Source organism: Chroicocephalus ridibundus, chromosome 2, assembly GCF_963924245.1.
Source record: "Chroicocephalus ridibundus chromosome 2, bChrRid1.1, whole genome shotgun sequence".
In the NCBI taxonomy this organism is placed as follows: domain Eukaryota; kingdom Metazoa; phylum Chordata; class Aves; order Charadriiformes; family Laridae; genus Chroicocephalus; species Chroicocephalus ridibundus.
In genome coordinates this window covers 46,481,298-46,500,531 of record NC_086285.1, presented here as the reverse complement: position 1 = coordinate 46,500,531, position 19,234 = coordinate 46,481,298, and the positions used below count along the sequence as shown (strand labels likewise).

Below are 19,234 nucleotides of genomic sequence, written 5' to 3'. Positions count from 1 at the left end.
AGAACCCTGGTATGCATCTGAAGAATATTTCATGGTTTCGATGGTAATCATGTCTGTTTCCTCAACAGTTATTTTAAAATATGTACTATATATTTACAGATATATGGAGTTTAGGGGTCATCCTCTTCATGTTGGTTTGTGGACAACCACCATTCCAAGAAGCAAATGACAGTGAAACTCTGACGATGATAATGGACTGCAAATACACAGTGCCACCTCATGTATCCAAAGAATGTAAAGAGTAAGTAGAGTACTACAGAACTTGGAATTATTCATAGAAGTGGATTCCCATTACTTCTGGGTACCTTCTCTCATTACCTCTTTTTTAATTCTTTGTGTCTGTTCTTACTAAAGGTTAATCCCATGATATTTTTTGCAAATAAGTTTTTCCCACACTTGTGTGAAACTTGATTTTGATTTTACACAATTCATCTTTCTTTTTTTGTGTCTCAGTTGTCATGCATTTTATAAATGATTGAAGAAGCTGCTCACCACTGGCTGGCTTTGGCCACTACTCTTGCTAGACAAATTACAAGATGTTGCTCAGAGTATTTTGTAGCAAGGGTTAAAAAGGTAATGATGCCTACAGATTCCTGTTCAAAATACAAGTTGTCAAACCCAAGGATATCACAGCAAGTTTTGCTCCTCTCCTACTGAAATTGCAACTCCAAATCAACATTCTAGGCAATCAAGGGAGAAAAATATTCTGTCTGCAAATACCACATGCCACTTGGGAATCATGACTCATTTTGATGTGTTGTTTTTCTGCAGTGTTCGCTGCAGCTTTTTTATTTTTTTAATACGTTTTAATATTTCCCAATCAGTTAACGACTGATTAATATATATCCCAGTTGCATCACTTAGACAATTGTACAAAGTGTGGCTGGGTTCTTGAACCTGCTATAGAATATCTTTTCATTTTCAATATGAAAGTCCAGATGCCTTTATAAATGCTTCAAAAATGCATGTGGTCCAGTCAGAAAAGTAGAGCAGCATCTGGGATTCTGTTATTTGACACAGAATGAAATTTGTTACAGCGGTGGTCATAGTGACCGTTCCTTCACCTGTCATCTGTGTGGTCCAGGAATCTAGTGCCATAGCTGGTTTTCGTGTCTTGTCATTAGTGTCTAGCATTTCCAGTAACATGGAAAAGCTTCTATCAGTGCTCTCGACAGCTTGAAGAGTGTTACATACAGGAAGAGGTTTAAAATATAATACAGGAAGAGGTTTAAAAGAGAGCTCTTATCGGTGAATTCTATCAGACAAATCTCTTGAGATGCCGCATGCTGTGCTGAGGCCAGGAAGCTTACTTTTTGCAACCTTTTGCTTAATATATTGGCTAACACTAATTTTGCTTAAAGGCCCAAGTAGATCTGCTTTCTCTACACAATTCATCAACGGTGTACGATGGGTTACCCAAGTCCTCTTTGGGTTAGGTTTCTTAGGGAAAAGACTCTGGGAATGTTTAAACTTACTGCTTGGAGCGTAAGCATTCTTGGTGGTTTGGGATGCGTAGGCAAGCTTAAAGCAGGAGGCACATGTGCTATGTTTGTGTGGTTTTACTACAGGTATAGTTTAAAAAAAAAAGTCAAGTATATAGTTTGTTTCCTTTCTGTCATAATATTAACAAAACCAAAGAAAAATAAAGGCTTCAGTGCCTCACCCCACCTTTCCTTTCGGTAAAGGCAGAGACCACAGCTACTTGACATTTTTTTTTTTGCAGTAGAGTTTTAAGAAGTCTGAATTAACCTCCATTTTTAATTCCATATGTAATCTCACACTGAAAGAAAAAGTAATAATAATTAAAAAAAAAAGTGTTTACTTTTGTGATTTGTGTGGCCTTGCAGTTTGAAGCTGCATGGTGTAATATAGTTAGTGCAATAAAAAGCATTATGTGAAAACCATAGAACTCTCATTCCACATGTTGGAGCAATAAAGTTTCATCGAAACCTTGGCACCAAAACTGTATATCCATGTTCTGGTTGTTGTGCAAAGCCAAAAATACCTCCCCTAAGAATTTTTCATTGAAACTTCACATATAGTAAGCAAACAGAGATGTGCTGTGCTAATCAAGTCTTATTTTTCTGTTTGCTTGGGGAATTTATCCACTTCCCTTCCAGTACTTGTAAACACTCAGTACCAACCCATTAGTAGGTTTGTCACTTCATCAGCCCAGATAGTGTTTTGTGGTTTTTGTTTTTTTTTTAATTTCTTCATGGATAGAACAGATCACTGTCCTTTTACAGATACTGAAGAATCAAATATCTGATAGCTCTTTCAAAATAAAATATTTCTACTTATCGAGGCATTCCATATTCTTGTTGACAGCAGCAATAATAGAAAATTATATTTCTATTACTTTACAGACCAGCCTGTAGGCTATCTGTGCCAGTTGCCCTATAAACCTACAAAAAACAAACCACCCAGAACAATCAGGTTAGGAATCTGAGCATAGTAAATGAAAACTGTAGTGTTTATGATATTTATAGTTTTAAATAACTAAATTGTTTGTTTCAGTTCAGCAATATTTGGAATGTCTTTGAGAATAAATAATTTCCCATGACACTGTTTACTGTAGAGACTTCTAAAGTTCTGTGTGGGCTGACAGCAGAAATTTTCTTCTTAACAGTGTTTTTACAAAGGCTGTTTTTTAAACACGTGAGTGCATTTTGTTTAGATCTATTTTTTGTTCACAGTCTAATTACGCGGATGTTGCAGAGAGACCCGAAGCGAAGGGCATCTTTGGAAGAGATTGAAAACCATGCATGGCTCCAAGGAGTCGACCCATCTCCTGCAACAAAGTACAATATTCCTCTTGTGTCGTATAAAAATCTGTCTGAGGAGGAACACAACAGTATAATACAACGCATGGTTCTTGGTGATATTGCAGACCGAGATACAATAGTGGAGTAAGTTATCCATTTTCTATACGCAGTTTGTTTCATGCATCTATCACTATATCTGATTAAAGAATGTAATGAGAACATGGGTACTTCAGTGTTTAAATATCAAGCCAGTTAACAAATATTACGGTCTTGCTCTGTGGTAGGGTATTCTAGGATGAGAAATATTTAAGTAGACCCAACCTTGGGAAAAACTTCAAGAAAATGTGTTGGAACAGTGTTTCATTCCTGTGGTAGTTTGCCATCTTGAGTAAATTTGACTGTTTTGATATCCATGCTTTTACTTGTACTTCATATTTGGAAGTGATAAATTCTAGCATTTTTCCCTTAGTATGTGTCCAGGATACCCAAATCTTCGTAACTTAAAATATTTTTCCTTTTATCTATATAATGCAAGATAGTCATTGTCACTGAGTGAGCTTGCTAGAAAGCTACATTGTTTTTTCCAATAGATTAAACCCCCCAAATTTCTAAAATATTTCCCAAGTTGAAAGAGAATTTGAAATTGTTATTTCTAACTGTTCATGTTGAAGCTGGAAAAACTTTTACTATCTTACCATTTGGGAGGAGAAGGGAAAACTGTAGCCTCACTTCTTAAGCTTTTAGCTATCTAACAGTGGCATCCTTTCTGTTAGAATGCCTGAATGATGCTTGCTGGCTTACAAACTTAATTTTACTGTAAATTTAATGTGACAGCCCTAAAATCATGAAGGTTTTTCCTCCAGTTGTTGCATAAACAAATATTAGTACTTTGTGGTTGTATGTGCCAGTGGGGAAGACCATTGTTGGTGCATAACACTAATGAAATACAGTTTTATCATTTAAACAACGTTCAGTAAAGGAAGTATTCCTTAGTTTTTTTGGATGATATTCCAAGGATGGTCTTCATCCAACTGCAGTTGAAATTACTAGACTTCTTGGCTCTTTATTTTTAATAAAACCAAGACATGCTTGTCAAAACATCAGAAATATGCAATTCTGCTCTCAGGCACTCTTCCTGCTGTGAGAAGTACAGCACGTTGTGTGAGATGCATGTCCGGTTCTTAGAAAACCATTGATGTATGGTTTATTTCATGTTTTGCGCTTTCCTTAGGGCATTGGAAACTAACAAATACAATCACATCACTGCTACTTACTTCTTGCTAGCTGAAAGGATTCTGCGAGAAAAACAAGAGAAAGAAATTCAGACCAGATCTGCAAGCCCTAGCAACATCAAAGCTCAGTTCAGGTGAGACTTTAGGAATCTAAATTTTTAACCTGGCTTAATGTGAATATTATTGAATTGCTCAAGTACAGTAAAATACTTATTCATTGCAAATTTTAAATGTCTTTAAAGTGCTGTGGACACTTCAGAAGCTGTTCAGAAATCAGTGACCAGTAATATTTTCAATTCCTGCCATTTTCAGGAAAGGGCTAATCAATTTGAAAAGTCTGTATCTGAAGCAGTAAGTTTTCACATCTGCTAGGAAAGGGCATGTTCATTGACCTTCAGTTCCTCATATAAATTGTGTATGTAATATCCCTGGAAAAAAATGAGTTGCATAATCCATAACATGTTGATGGGGAATTCTGGTTATAAATGAGAATTCACTCTAAATTTGATGGTATGGTTTAGTTGTTAGCTTTGATTTTTAATGGGCTGAACATCCCCTAAATCAAGCTCAGAGCAAACATCTGTAGGTTATGTTCTCTTTCGTATCAGTTGATACGCTTGTTATCTAAGGAAAACTGTTGAACTAATTGCTTTAGTCACCCATTTAAAGGTATTGCAATAGATTATTTTTATTTTTTGACAAAAACATGCTTAAGAAAATTTTATAGTAAGGTCTCCTGAGATCTTTCAAAGTTTCAGCTTGTGACACGCTAAAACTAAAGGGGGAAGTGGGATTCTGGCATCTAATTGTTATTGATATGTTCAGCCAGTCCCTTTGTTCTGCAACCAGTTATCGAGGTGTCCTCTATTTTCTATTACAGCAGCATATGCTTTACAAAACCAAACAAAACAAACACAAGTCAAATAGTATAGTTTCTACCTGCACATTGATTTTTCTTAAATGTTTTGGTTTTAATTTCCTGAGTAAAGTGTTAGACTATGACTAGGGATCTGCTAGTACTGAGAAAAAAATCTTCAATGGCCCATCTTGAGAATTTTTCCAGTGAAGATGGAGGTTGTGCTGAGGCAATGCCATTAATTTTTATTAATTTTTGTTCTCCAGCCTCTTCAAAATTGCCTTTTAAGTTTTGGTAAAATATTATCGGTAACTATTATTAGCAATAATAACAATTGTTAGTAGCTAATCTCTTAAGGAGAGAAGAATATTAAGTGCTTGTGCTGATGTTTAGAGTTGCTGCCTACCTTCAGTGTTGTTAATCTGTCTGTAGGATTTAGAGAAAAAGATAAAAATAGATTGTTCATTACAAAAGTTGCTTTGTGCAACTTTCATGCAAGGTCATATGTGAAATCATTTAATAGCAATGATAATAGAGACATTAAATGCTATGGTGTCCTTCTGGTGCATACCCATATTTTCCTTGGCCTAACAAAAGTCAAATACTACTACCTCAAGTTCAATCTAGAAAAAATGGACACTTGTTATACACTAAGGGCGTGCATTTTGGAAAATAAGTTAAAGATACATCATCTCCATTGGCTGTTACCTTGGATTTAGGCTGAGGTTTTGGAGGCTTTTAGATGAATCTCTTCCGAATACAGAGCTTACAGAGCTTATCTCTTTTCAAGAGGTAATAGTGTAACTTTCGCTCTGGAGTTCTCTCTTAATGGGTCATCCTCTATTTTATGTCAATTTAATTTAAAAAAGAAATCCAAGCAGAGCATCAAACATGTCTAACACTAACTATTAGTTATAAAACATATTACTTTAGAGGAAATCTTTGAGTTTACCTTAAAATGGAAATTCTAAAACTGCGAAGTCTGCTTTTAAGCTGTTTTGGTTTTTTCTATGTGATCAGTGTCACTGTTTCAGTAGAAGAGCTGCTCCACTTATATGAGGAACTGGAACAAACAAGTTCATTGAATCTAAAACTTGATATGAATTTGTAAAGTTGAATGGAGTAGTTGAAGGCCGCCTTATGAGTATGAATTGTCTTTTCGTGACAAGGACATCTGCATAAACTCAGAAACTCTTGCCCTTAATGGTCCCAGGCAGCTATTCCTTGTCTTCATGATGGCTCTAAATTCAAAGTGTTTATATAGAATGATCTTAATGGAGAAGACAACAAAGTAGTGCCTTTACTTGGATTGTGAAACTTCAAAAAACTTTAAAAAAAAAAAAAAAAAAAAAAAAAAAAACAAACAAAACAAAAAACACCCAACAACTTACTTGCAACCGGGAGCTTCCTTTTAGTCCTGTCCCTCCCCTCAGGCCTACTGGGAATAAGGGGGGAAGGGAGGCAAACATGGGCTGCTATGAGAGATAAACATGTTGTAGTGAGGAGGCTTATTGCTTGGAAACTACAGTACTGTTAGATACTATATTTACCCTTTATTGTGACAGCCACAGAACTCTCTTCCTTTTTTTGCTGACAAACCAGTCTGTTCTTAAAGCACAGTAAATTCTTGAAATGTTTAGATCTTCATTTTCTGTCACTTTTGTAGTTAATGTTTCGAATTTATTTAAGTCCTATTTGTTAATCACAGCCAGTTGTTTGTGTTTAAAATACCCAGCATAGCGCAAGTGTTCAGAAAACTAAGTCAGTGGTTCCCAGCGTTTCTGGATTCAGCTGAGGCCTAAGGGAGGATGCCGGTGTCAAGCCAAGGAGGACCACAGCCAAGGCTCCACTCTGTCTGGACAGCTTGGGTTGGAGCTGCTGGTTGTGTGGACTTCCTCCAGGCAGAGCTGCTCACTGGAGGGAAACCGGTGGAAGGGCACCAGCAGCTCCCAGTGCCCAGCAAGGCAGGAAGGAGCCTGTGTGGCTCCTCCCAGGGAATGGGCTACACGGACTCACAGCGGGTGTGTTGGCAGTCAGGTCCTACTGTTAAGAGGTTCCTGGTGGATTTCTGTATCACTGGTTTGCTAAGCAAAACTGAAGCTAGCACTTCAAAACAAAGTGTGCAGTTAGGCTTGATGAGTTTAATGTTGGCTTTAATAAAGTACTCTTCTTCAGAGTTCATACAATTGGGAAAATAGTTGTCAATTGTTACCTGTGCAGATGGGCATCTCACACTTCAGGATCCTTTTCTATCCGGCCATTCCAGAGGGAGCCTTGAGCAAATGCACTCCTAGTGCAGGTGCTTCCATTAACTTTAAATACTTAAAAATAACACATTTAGAATAAGAATAGCAAAGAGATGTCTGAGCTATACTTGTTTCTTCAGCTTGACATCTTAACATGGAGATCAGGAAGTTGGTATGATCCTTCGGTGTTTGTATGCAGGCTGTCCAAGCAGGTATCCGGGGTCACACTTGGTGTGGAATGTTCTCTGCTTCCTCTCCTACTTCTCCTAAGCCTTGCTGCTTAACTGGGCTACAAAGTCATGCAGCCCTTTCTTTTGGCACACCCAAAATATGGTTGGGAATGTCCTGTAATATGCTATCCATATGTGAACAGAGGTCTCCACTATGGCTTTTCTTGCAGTATGCTAGAGTATTTTAGTTATGTAAAGTTAAAAATGATTGGCAAACTTCTTAAAATTAAAGATAACTCTTACTTTGAGAGGTTAGAAAAAATTTCTTGATCTCCACAAGAAATGTGAGGCTTATGCTGAGCGAAGCAATCGAAGAATTATTCACTACTAAGGTGTTGGTCTGTAGGCGTTGGTCTTAGGCTTTCAAGATACAGAGAGAGAGGAAAGACTGACAGTCTTGGTTCTTAATTTATTCTGTGTGCATTATGGAAAATTACAATATATATTAGGATTTAAAGTAAAATATAAATCATTAGATACGAGCGTAGATAGTGGAGATAAGACATCAGCTGCTAACTGTAAAACTGATTGACACTCAAGTGTTATTTCGTTTTGATTTGAGCTAATTCTAGTACACAGTCATACACTTTGAACTTTGATTTACAGTTTATTGAAGTGTATTCTTAAGCAGCTTGAGTCTTGAATTCATGCAGCTTTATTATTCCAGTTGCTCAGCTAAGGACAAATAAATGTATGATCTCAATGCATGTGTGTTTCAAATTAAAGGGGATTTTGTAGAATAGAGCTTGGTCTGAATGAGATTTACTGAAACTGAGAGAATGTTTCTTCTGACTCAGCTTTTCAGTCTCACTCATATTAATTCTAACTTAATTTTTATAAAAAACCCAGAAGCTTCAGATTAAAAGTAGTTTGCAATACTATCTTATTTAAGTTGGGCTTGAATCAGATCGTGTCGTCTTCTAGGTACTGGTGGTTCTGTGCCTGCTTCAGATTATCTTCTTTGAGACACAATTATTTAAAGTTTTTTATTGCTTAACTCAGTTTCTGAGAGCACTGAAAAGTTAAGACTTCATTTGATAGTAACCAACATAACTTCTAAACTATGCTTTTGTATAGGAGATGTTCCTTTCAAATAACAGCATCTCTAAAGGAATGCGCGTTCTCTGAGAATGTTTCCTTTCCCTCAGTTCCTCAGTACTGTTATTTACAAACCTGTGGCAGTACTTGTCCTTCTCTTGTGCAGGTCTTACACTTTCTGGTATGTTCTGAAATGCTTGCCATGACCTAACTTCCCTTTTATCCTTTGTAATTGTTTACATAGGCAATCATGGCCAACAAAAATCGATGTACCCCAAGATCTGGAGGATGACCTTACAGCTTCTCCTCTCTCCCATGCAACTGTTCCTCAGTCACCGGCTCGCACGGCTGAGAATGTTCTCAACGGCCACAGAAGTAAGGCCCTCGGCGATTCCGCAAAGAAAGAAGATATCCCTGAATTGGCTGGACCGGCACTTTCAGCAGTCCCATCGGTGAGCTTAAAACCCACTACAAGTGGCCGTAAGTGCTTGTTCAGAGTAGAAGAAGATGAAGAGGAGGATGAAGAAGATAAGAAACCGATTTCTTTGTCTACTCAAGTTGTTCTGCGCCGCAAGCCTTCAGTTACAAATCGTCTCACTTCGAGAAAAAGTGCGCCAGTCCTCAATCAAATCTTTGAGGAGGGCGAGTCAGATGACGAGTTCGACATGGATGAGAACTTACCCCCAAAGCTCAGCAGGTTAAAAATGAATATCGCTTCGCCTAGCACAGTGCATAAACGCTATCACAGGAGGAAAAGCCAGGGACGGGGCTCTAGTTGCAGTAGCTCAGAAACAAGCGACGACGACTCGGAAAGTAGGAGACGCCTAGACAAGGATAGTGGGTTTACTTACTCCTGGCATAGGCGGGATAGCAGTGAAGGGCCCCCTGGCAGCCAAGGAGATGGTGGTGGCCAAAGCAAACCAAGTAACGGAAACGGAGGGGTAGACAAAACGAGCCCAAGTGACAACAACAAAGGTGGGGGGAGTCCCTCTGGCAGCTCCAGCGGCAGCACCAACAACACTTCAGGTTCCACTCGGAGATGCGCTGGGTCTGGAAACTCGATGCAGCTATCGTCTCGAAGTGCAGGGGAACTGGTTGAAAGCCTGAAGTTAATGAGCCTTTGCCTAGGTTCACAGATTCACGGCAGCACTAAATACGTTATTGATCCTCAAAACAATCTGTCCTTTTCCAGTGTAAAAGTACAGGAGAAATCAACATGGAAAATGTGTATAAGTTCCAGCGGAAGCGCAAACCAGGCTTCGTCGTTGGGCAACCTAAAATTTTTTTCTGACCAAATGTCAGACACAGCAAATGAATTGGATAGGATAAAGAACAGGAACTTGAAAAACAATGTGCTACAACTACCTCTCTGTGAAAAGACGATATCTGTGAATATTCAGCGGAACCCAAAGGAGGGGCTGCTGTGTACCTCCGGTCAAACCAGTTGTTGTCACGTCATTTGACGATGACCTGACTTTACTAACTCGATCTACTTGACAGCATCATTCTTCCTGTTCAGAGCTGTGAACACCTTGTCACCGACCCCCTTTTGTTGTCTTAAGATTTTTAAGTGGGCTTTGAGCAGTTATTTATTACACTTTAATTTTGTGTTTGCTTGATGGTATGACAATGCATGGTCTCTGCATGCTGCTAGCCGATATGTTTTTCTTTTTCAACAAAACAGAATATTTTATTGTGTAATTTTTACATTTATAATTTTACTATGGAAGATCTGGATTAAATTAAAATAAATATCTGGATCCTAATGTAAATGGAGCACTTAGAAGTTTCATGTTCTGCACTTAAACTAGAGAGAGAAGCTTTTGTTTGCTTGTGAAATGTTAATTCTTGTTCTGACCTTCTGTGATAACTAAAATATGTGATACGTGGCATACTTCTATGTGTCTGAAACAGAACCAAAGCAATAATGTTTTGATGCTGAAAACTCTTCAGGGAGCTTTCAGATGTTCCAAGGCTTGTACAAAGCAAAGATGCACTGAAAATTAGTGATCTTGAAATATGATTTTAAACCCACACCTATTTGTCTTAAGCTATATGATATGGATAAAGTTGTGGCTCAAAAATCAAACTGAAAAGATCTTGTTTTGCTAGAGGCAGTTTTCTTTAAAAAAAAAAAAAAAAAAGGCAAAAAGGCAAGTAGATTTGTAAGGCAGCTTTCTCCCATAGAAATATGTTAATATTACAAGCAGACAATCTTCTTTTTTAATACAACAAAGGTAAATTATTAAGTCTACTTCTGAGTTTTTACATGCTAACTGAAAATAAAGTATTTGTATGAATTACTTTTGTTATTAGTATATCATGACACTTAATATTTTAGGTTTTTACCTTGTAAAACTTCTCCCCTCTCCTCCCCTCCCCTCCCCGAGACTTCAGCAGGCAATAAGGGATGGAAAACCTTTAGGCAATTGGATTCAAATTGAAACTGTTACTGTCACTTACATTTTTCTCATTATTACTCTTTTTAAGACTTAAAATACTGCTGTTCCCCATATGTATGCCATTTATTTTCCCCCAGCAATGATGCTTTTTCATGAAGTCAGTTTAAAATAGCATATAGGAAAGTATTTATTTTACAGCTCTTAGCCTTTCTGTCGGGTTTTCCCATTGCCACGGCAAGGTCTTCATTTAGAGTATTTCTGTACAAAAGGATACTTTTGACCAGATGAATTAACTTTTGTGTAATTTTATTATCTAGAATAAACTATATTGCAGATTCCTAGTTTTGGGAAGGGCAAGAATGTTTTATTTTTTCATGCTGTGCACTGGGTCTTCTAAGCAATGCTAGTGAAACTGGTGGTATGATGTAGCAGCGCCCTGGGCAGACGTTGGATGTCCGAGAGGAGTTTACACTGTTGAGCAGCTTGTAACACTTGCAGAATGGTCAAATACAGCGCATTTCACGTCCACCGCAGAGTGAGCAGAGCACCAAAGAACGGCGTTACGCTTGGTCGGAGTTTCTACAGCTCATGACCGCTCTTCTTGATTAGTAAAAGACTTTACTAAGAGAGTCTGAATTGCATGGGGTATCGTTACTGGCTAGCCTAGCCAGGGATTTCGCGGTCTGCTTCCTGAACAAGGCAAAGGATGAGCGTTTTACTTCTTTCAGTTTTAAACTCTAGTTGCAGTTTAGTCAGTGTGATATTTATAAATCAAAAGCTACAAGAATAGATGTGTGGGTGAAGCCATAGAACATATTTGCTTGAAATTTTTTGAGCAGGGATCTTACCAAGGGCCAGAAACGAGATGTGTGGTTCACAGAACAGTGAGCGTAACATCCGAGTAGGAGACGAGTTTATAAAGGGCATTGGCAATAAACTTATTTGTTGCAGCTTTTTTCCAAGTATTGTAAATACTCTTTCCTGATATAATGTACAGCCTTGGAATGGCACCTTTTAACTAACCCCAGGTGTATTTTGTTTCCGATGTTTTTATATACGACTGTATATATGGTGCTCACTTTAGAACAGCAGTGTTGACCATTTATGCTGCATAGTTGTATTATAGCCTTATAGTTGTGTGTGGCTGGTTGAACCTTTGGGTGTACAGATGTTAGTCTGAGTGCTGTCCTCTCCCCGTGTGTTGATCGGTGAATGACTGTGCATGTGGTGTATGTCGTACTATGTCGTCACGTACAAGGAAGGGCGAGAATAACCACTACATTAAGATAATATTGGACCAAACTATTTAGAGCAAGTAAACAAGTTTCTTGTACCCCTTAACGTGTCTTTAAAAGTTGCATATAGTTACCGTAGTGTATAAATTAAATATTGTGGAAAAACAACTAGTCTTGTATTTTTCTGTATGTGTGTATATAAATATATATATAAAAAAATAATGTACCTCTAGCAACTTAATCTGTATTTAAGATGTGACAATCTTGACACAGAATTTTAAGAGTAGCAGTATAAATAAGCAGAATTAATGAACAGAAATATAAAAAAATTCTCACCAAGAAAGAATCCGTGTGCGTGTGTTAAGAGGGTACAGAAATATCAGCTGATCTTATTGCTTCCAGCAACGTTTGGCTTTTTCATTGTATAAACATTCATGGTGTGCGACAGAAATGGAAAATCCAGTTAATAAAAGTGATATCTTGATTGATGCATAACCTGTCATTTGCATGTCGATGCAGTTTGTTACTCCGGGTGTTCATGGCGCAAGGGTGGCACGAGCTCCCGGCCGCGGCCCCAGGCTGCAGCGGCACGGGGGAGGTCAGAGCCGTGGAGACGGGCTTGCTGGGGCACGGAATAACTCACGCTGAACCGCACTGAGAGACTAATAAATTAAAGTAGAGTAGAAATGGAATTCACTTGCCTTGAAATAACACAGCTTTGCGTACGGATGCATGTTAACTTGCAAACTTTCAGTTATTCCCTTGCATAGATCCGACTTGTTCAGTTGGGTTTAAAAGTCGTCGCGGTTACATCCGCTTTTTTGTTTAAAGGTGGAGGTGGCTGTTTCTTAGGCAGAACTGCTGAATGATTTAAATGGTTTAGTAAACTTTACAAGCTGCTGTTCAGCTGGAGAAGGCTTCTGCGACGCTTGTGCAGCTCACCGCCCTAGCAAAGCCAGTGCTGTTCTGGCAGCTCCGGAACACAATACAAAGGGTCCAAATTTTAGTTACAGTATTTGCTGTGCGTGTGCCCGGGAGAGTCAGCTGAGGGGAGGGACACCTCACCCACCCCTGCCCTAACTCTTAGGGAAAGCAAGGGCCTTTACTGCTCTCGGGTTCTTCTTGGCAGATGAAATGACTGGTTGCATACCAGTTTGCCAAATCGGCATAGGTGGTGTGTAAACTAGTTTTTTTCTCTATTTTTCCTTACTGTGAAGATGTCTGTGAGTTGAAGTTTCACCAGTATAGGTTGTTTATAATCCAAATCTAACCCAGTAACGTTCTTCTTTGCAATGTAAAATGGGTAATAGTAAAAAAAAAAACCAACCAAACAACCCCAGTGTTAGCACCAGCATGGCTCTGCACCAGAAGCTGGGCGCCTTCAGACAGCGCTATTGTCACCCAGAGCTGAAGCCACTACGCAAGAGCTGGCTCCATCTGCATGCAGGCTCTGCTCCTGCTGTCACGTGTCACAGGAGCCCAGGAGTTAATTCCACTTGTTTACTGCTACTGCTTCACAGTGTACGTTTCACAACTGTGCCCCACATCGCAGTGTTTCGACTGCCACATGCTGGAAAACATCTGCTCCTGAAGGCTAAAATGATGTATGTCAGCACAGACAGAGAACAACTGAAATACCTAAGCTCACATCCACGTGTGTGCTGTCACCTCTACCCCTTATAAATTGCTGTGCCTTAACATGCAGTTAGGAAAGTAAGGCATGGTTTTGGCTGTATTTTTTTTCCCAAGGTACTGTGAAAAGCAGTTTGTGCTGAGGCGGGGGTACAGGAACAGGTCCTGCCCCTCTTGCCCCAGCAGCTCGTGCTGGTGTAAGGGGCCTTGGCCGGCCTGAGAGCGGGTGGTTTCTGGTACCTTCTCATGCCTGTCACCAGTTTACCCTTAGCACTGTCTCTGCCGACCCGTGGTTGGAGCGGCTCAGCACAACCTGCTCCTCTGCAGTGATTTAACACCGAGCCTGTGCTTCAACTGCTCGTGAGACACGAACTGCAACCGGCCGGAGAGGGTACGGACAGCGGGTGTTTGGCACACGTTTAGGGATTAATGGCATTTAACAGGTTACATAATTATATGCAATTAATGTATGATTGCTTTATGATTGGCTAGTTGTGTGAAGCCGTACCCACAGGCTTTTGCAGCTGGGCCTGTGCCATTGCTGGTGAGCTTCCCAACTCCGGTGAATGAACATGGGGTGGAGGCGGCAGCAGGCACGGAGCGGACAAGAACTTGCTCGTAATACCCTCCTCTGGTTTTAAGACAATCAATCAATAATGTCTCAGTAGTTTGTACACACAGGTCAGATTTCTTTCAACAAATTTTTCATTAGCAAATAAAGAAATGTGCTAGGCCAGTTACGGAGAAATCCCAACGTGGATGGCTGGCAATAAAGAGAGAACGGGGCAAACGGGGATGTCCCAAACGCTAGAGGCAGCCCAGCCACCCTGACAGCCTTTCCCAGGGTTAGGTTTCTGTGGGTGAATCAGATCTGTCTGTTGCTAATTACAGATTATGACTTGCTTTCAATAAAAGGTGTCTGAGTAATTACACCTCGATGCGACTTGTCCTTGAGAAAGAGTAACAGTGACTCGCTTGTTCAGTTGCCTCCTGCCTAAAGCCAGCGAGGGTCCCTCACTGCAGTCACACAGCTCCAGGTTTTGAGGGACAGCCGGGTTGTCCTTCTCCGGAGCCACGGGCTTGTTGTTGTTTTAGCCTGTTCCCTTGAAGCACAGGCTCTGGCTGTTATTTTTTTTTTTTGAGCTTAAAATTGTAATTGCTTGTAACAAGTTGACTGGGTTTGGCCTATCTGTGTGTATTACAAATGACATCAATTTCTAGAAGTCAAGAAGCCTGAATTAGTGACAGAGTAAAGTCCATTATACTAGGGGAAAAAATTATCTCTATTTACTTTCCCAGCTGGTAGAAGAATTATGTCACATGAAAAATGCAAGTATACGTCGTACTCTGGAGGACTGGAAAAGCATGTGGTTTTTTGTTGGGACTTCACTAGGCTCTCAGACGTGTCATGTCAGATTTCCTTGGCAATTAATTTCAGCAAACCCTTGTGTAACATCTTCCGATTTCTTCCCTCCCGCTCCTTTCTCTTGAGAAACACAGGGCTGGGGGAGGCAGGAGGGAAGGACCTGTTTTCCTCTGGGCACTCGTGTGCCACATGCGCTCAGCTGGAGCGCCCGGGGCCTGGGAGAGGTTCTGCTGGGCGCCGCAGAGCTGGCAGCCAGCGGGACAGGCTGAGGAGCTCTTACACCGTGACCAGCATCGTCCTCATCCCGCTGGTGGTGACAGGTGCCATCACCGCTCCGACTGATGTCAAGCAGTGGGTGCAGAGAGATCCCGCCTCCCTAAGGGCTATCTTCAGGTGAGTCACCAGGCTCTGCCAGGGCCAGCTCCAGCCTGCTGCTGGCACTCACCCCTCCAGCTCTGGGATGAGGCAGGGCAGAGCTTTCCTGAAGAAAGCCCATGGCGGCAGCAGGCATGGTTCCTGCTGGCTGTGCTTATTTGAATGAGGAAGTAAATTCTCAATCGCTGCAAGTCCTGAATGAGATTTGAAATCGATTCCCTCAGATCGAGGCAGGATAAAATACCCAGAATTGCTCGCCTGCCTACAGAGGAACCTTTCCTCGTGTAACGGTTCCAGTGTTTTTCTCTTCTACCGTCCTCACGTTCATGGGACGTGCTGCAGTCCGGCAAGTACACTAGAGATCTTGAGTCAGCAGAGCCCTCTGGGCCACGCAATCAGACCTGGGGCTCACAACGTACCTGACTGTATCACCGGTACATTTATGACTGCCCTTTTCCTTAAAAACAGCTTTCTTGGCTGTAATCGCTGCTGCTAAAGAGCCGCGTAAAATACAAGCCTTATGGATAGGTACAAGCTACTTCCACACACTCCTCTTCCCAAACAGGGTGCCTCCAGCCTCATCCTAGGTTTCTCCCTGAAGCTTTAGACCAGGCATGCGCTTACTTTATTCCTTAGAGCCCCGCAGGCATTGGACGGCCGGCAACAGACCCAGGTCTGTCTGTCTGCGCTCCTGAAAGGTCCAGAGCCGAGGCTGTCACTGCAGGGCCTCTCCAGTCGGGTGATGGATGGACTCTGCCAGGAACCTCCTGGGATGGACCCACTGCCCGTAACGGAGTACAGGCAGAGCGTAATCTGGCCCGTGCCCAGTCCCAAGGCAGCTGCTCAGAGCCCATTCACGCTTCCACAACCCCCCACGAACCCACCACCACCTGCCTGGAGGACCCGAGCTGCAGGTTCAGCTCTACGCAAACTGCTCGGTGACCCCAAGGAAGAAGATACTTATGGGGAACCAGACACCTCTGATGGAGGTGGCTTTGTTTCCCGTCCCTTCAGTGCACGTTCCCCTGCACCCCTCTGCGCCCTTCTCTATGGCACGCTGAGAAAACCAGACCAAGGGCCTCGTGCGTCAGCTCTGCACCAGGGGATGAGCCTGAGCACAACGGGAAAATAAAGCCTCCGCTCCTGCGCGCCCTGGGGACACGGTTCCCTAGGCTAGGAACAGACATACAGATGACACAGCTTGTGAATGGCAGTTACTGGTAAATACCTTATTTATTCCTTCTAACATTTTCACCTGACAGCAGATTTTTGTCAGTAAGTTTCATCCCTAGCCTCCCACGATTTTTACAGGTGCACCTACAGCAGAAAGAAAGAAAACAATACAGAGACATTCAGAAGCAGAGACAGGAACATTTTTTTTTTCTCTCACATGAGAAATGAAAACAGATGACATCAGGAATGTAAAACAAACAAGCAAACCAACCAAAACCCAGCATCAAACCAATAGCAAACAGTATGAAACACAGCAAACCCCCAGGAAAAGGACAAAGCACAGAATACAGAGCAAGAGGAGACGAACTTCAGTTCAGTGGCAGAATATTACTTGGCAATGTACAGGTGACTTCTCTCAGCAAGCTGAAGCGTACGCTGTTTAGGACAAACACCATGACCATGATTGCGTAGCAGCTGTCATGCTAAGAACAAGAGTTCTCCCAGGATCTACAACAAATTCCAATTCCTATAAAACAAAGGATTCCCATACTTCTCACTCACACTATGGAAGGTGGTAATTCCTCCACACCTACTAGCTTTAGCTGGAGAATCCACCTAAAGAACGGTATCATCCCCATTGAGAGATAAGGAAACTAAGCAGAAGTGAAGGGATTTGCCCAAGGCAAGGGCAACAGCTAACCTTACTCACATCACCGGGTGCTTACACCTCACTAGAGATTTTCCTGTTAGTCTATGGAAAACAGGAGAATGGAAGCACCTCAAGGACAACCACAAAGTCAGTTTTGCAGAAGTCTACTTATTTTTTTTTCACGTGATCACTGTTGAGACACGACTCGATTCTTTTTCTAAGCCATCCTTAGAAAATTATTCCAGACACCTGACTGAGTTGCCATCAGCAAAACACACCAACTTTACACTCATAAACCAGCATAAATTAGCAGACCAGCAGAATCCCTTAAAAAAAGGCTACCACAAGCTCACAAGAACATATTCCACCAGGAACCCATCCCACAGATTTTTTCTTCTCCCGAACCGTTCACTCAAAAGCACAGACTAGGCGGCGTGAGGAAAACCTGAACAAACATGAGCTACTTCAGATCAACGTGGGCAAGAAACTGCAAAGCTGGGGAGCTGCTTTCATGGAGAATATGCTGGTCCCCTCCTCAAAAAAGCTTCGGTTTGGGCATCTCTACGGCACTATTGGTCCCTAAAAGATCCCTGGTGGTTGCTGCGGTGTCAGGAACAGGCCGTGGCACAGCAGCAGCCCGTCAGATACCCCCGAAATAGCAGCAGCGTGGGGGGCGCACGGTGGGAGAAGCAAGAAGAGAGACAGCAGCTGTAGCACGGTTTTGCTCCTCTTCCCAAGGGAACGGAGTCATTTCTTACTGGGTCACGCTTGTAGAGTTTGAGAAATGCTAATTTTAAATTCCAGACAGAATACATTATTTTGGCTTCGTTATATTACTCTGCTGTGGGGGCCCTGTGGCAGAAATCTGAAATGTGCAAAGTAGGCAAATACCTTAATTATTATAACAGCAGATTTTTTTCCAACAGAGTTCCAGCAAGTCTCACGTACAGGTAAAGTTACATCTACCAAAGATGAAGGTCAGAGCAGGAGAAAATAAACTGTCTCCAGGTCACGGGAGCAAACACTGTAGATTCTGGTCCTATTACTATCAGAAAACAACGAAACATTAGGAAAATTGCCTTTTATGAAGTTATTTATGAAATGCAAGGAAAAAAATCAGACATTCACTACGCACAAGGGTACTGGTACATCAAGTTTAATTGATCCATTACTGTCAGTTCGTTTAACCAAAAGACCCATTCATAAAATACTGCAGTTCAAGAGCCAGGGAAGTGATACCAAAATGTCATGTAAATTAAAAAATAAATACACTTCATAAATTACTGATCAGCAATCTGTTTCCTGCCGAATGCCTTTTTACCCAGCTTTTCCAAAGATTTTAGCTGGGGCTTACTTAGCTAACTAGCACACAGGAGTATATATAATGCATACTTTATAATAATTATGTCTAAATATTTCTCAAATCACATAGGGAACAATCATGTATTTCATTACGCGACGTATAAAATATTTAAGCTAATTTGCTCTGTGCAAACAGTAGCTAATAAGCAGCCTTGGAAAAAAAATACATGATTTGTCAGAAAGAAACAAAAGGGGCACTAACCCCAACAGGACCATACGCTGTGAATTAAATAATAGTCTGTCTTCTGGGTTTTTTTTTTCCTAACCGTAGTTAGCTTCTGGATGCCTGCTCACAGGGTCTGTTTTCAATCACTTGAGGCAGGGTGAGTCTGGCAGATTTCAGCCAGACCCGGCATAAGCTGGAGATTGGTGTTAACTGCGCCAATCGCGTGTAAGAAACAAAGAGAGCAGGAGAAAAATATCTTTCTTTTTTTTTTTTTTAGTGTCAGGCAGAGAATATTTACCAAGTATCATACAAGCAGGTGCCACCTACTGAATAGATGGTGGAGTGCACACTCGGAGCGCGACACATCATCGTAAAGAAATGCTCAAGAAGTGCCCGCATTCGCATGTGACCGCTTTTAGTCATCCTCGTTCCTCCGTGTTTACTCCTTCAGTGACTCAGCCGCAAGCTTCATTTGCTGTGAGAGAAGGGAGAAAGAGAAGAGGTACA

The 19,234-nt window shown here is 41.2% G+C and overlaps 2 protein-coding genes across 3 annotated transcripts in view; one reads left to right on the top strand and one right to left on the bottom strand.

Annotated features, from left to right (window-relative positions):
* Positions 1-11,890, top strand: part of SNRK (SNF related kinase) — a 40,654-nt gene extending 28,764 nt beyond the window's left edge. The window contains exons 4-7 of the mRNA XM_063325260.1: positions 100-241; positions 2,697-2,909; positions 3,997-4,131; positions 8,612-11,890. Of these exons, the coding sequence (XP_063181330.1) occupies positions 100-241; positions 2,697-2,909; positions 3,997-4,131; positions 8,612-9,830 (1,709 nt within the window). The 3' untranslated portion in view covers positions 9,831-11,890. The remainder of the gene's footprint in view (positions 1-99; positions 242-2,696; positions 2,910-3,996; positions 4,132-8,611) is intronic.
* A 6,449-nt stretch (positions 11,891-18,339) lies between these two features.
* The window catches only part of ANO10 (anoctamin 10), a 124,838-nt gene continuing 123,943 nt past the window's right edge, over positions 18,340-19,234 (bottom strand). For both annotated transcript variants that reach the window (XM_063325259.1, XM_063325258.1), the window contains exon 13: positions 18,340-19,202. In XM_063325259.1, the coding sequence (XP_063181329.1) occupies positions 19,167-19,202 (36 nt within the window). In that variant the 3' untranslated portion in view covers positions 18,340-19,166. The remainder of the gene's footprint in view (positions 19,203-19,234) is intronic.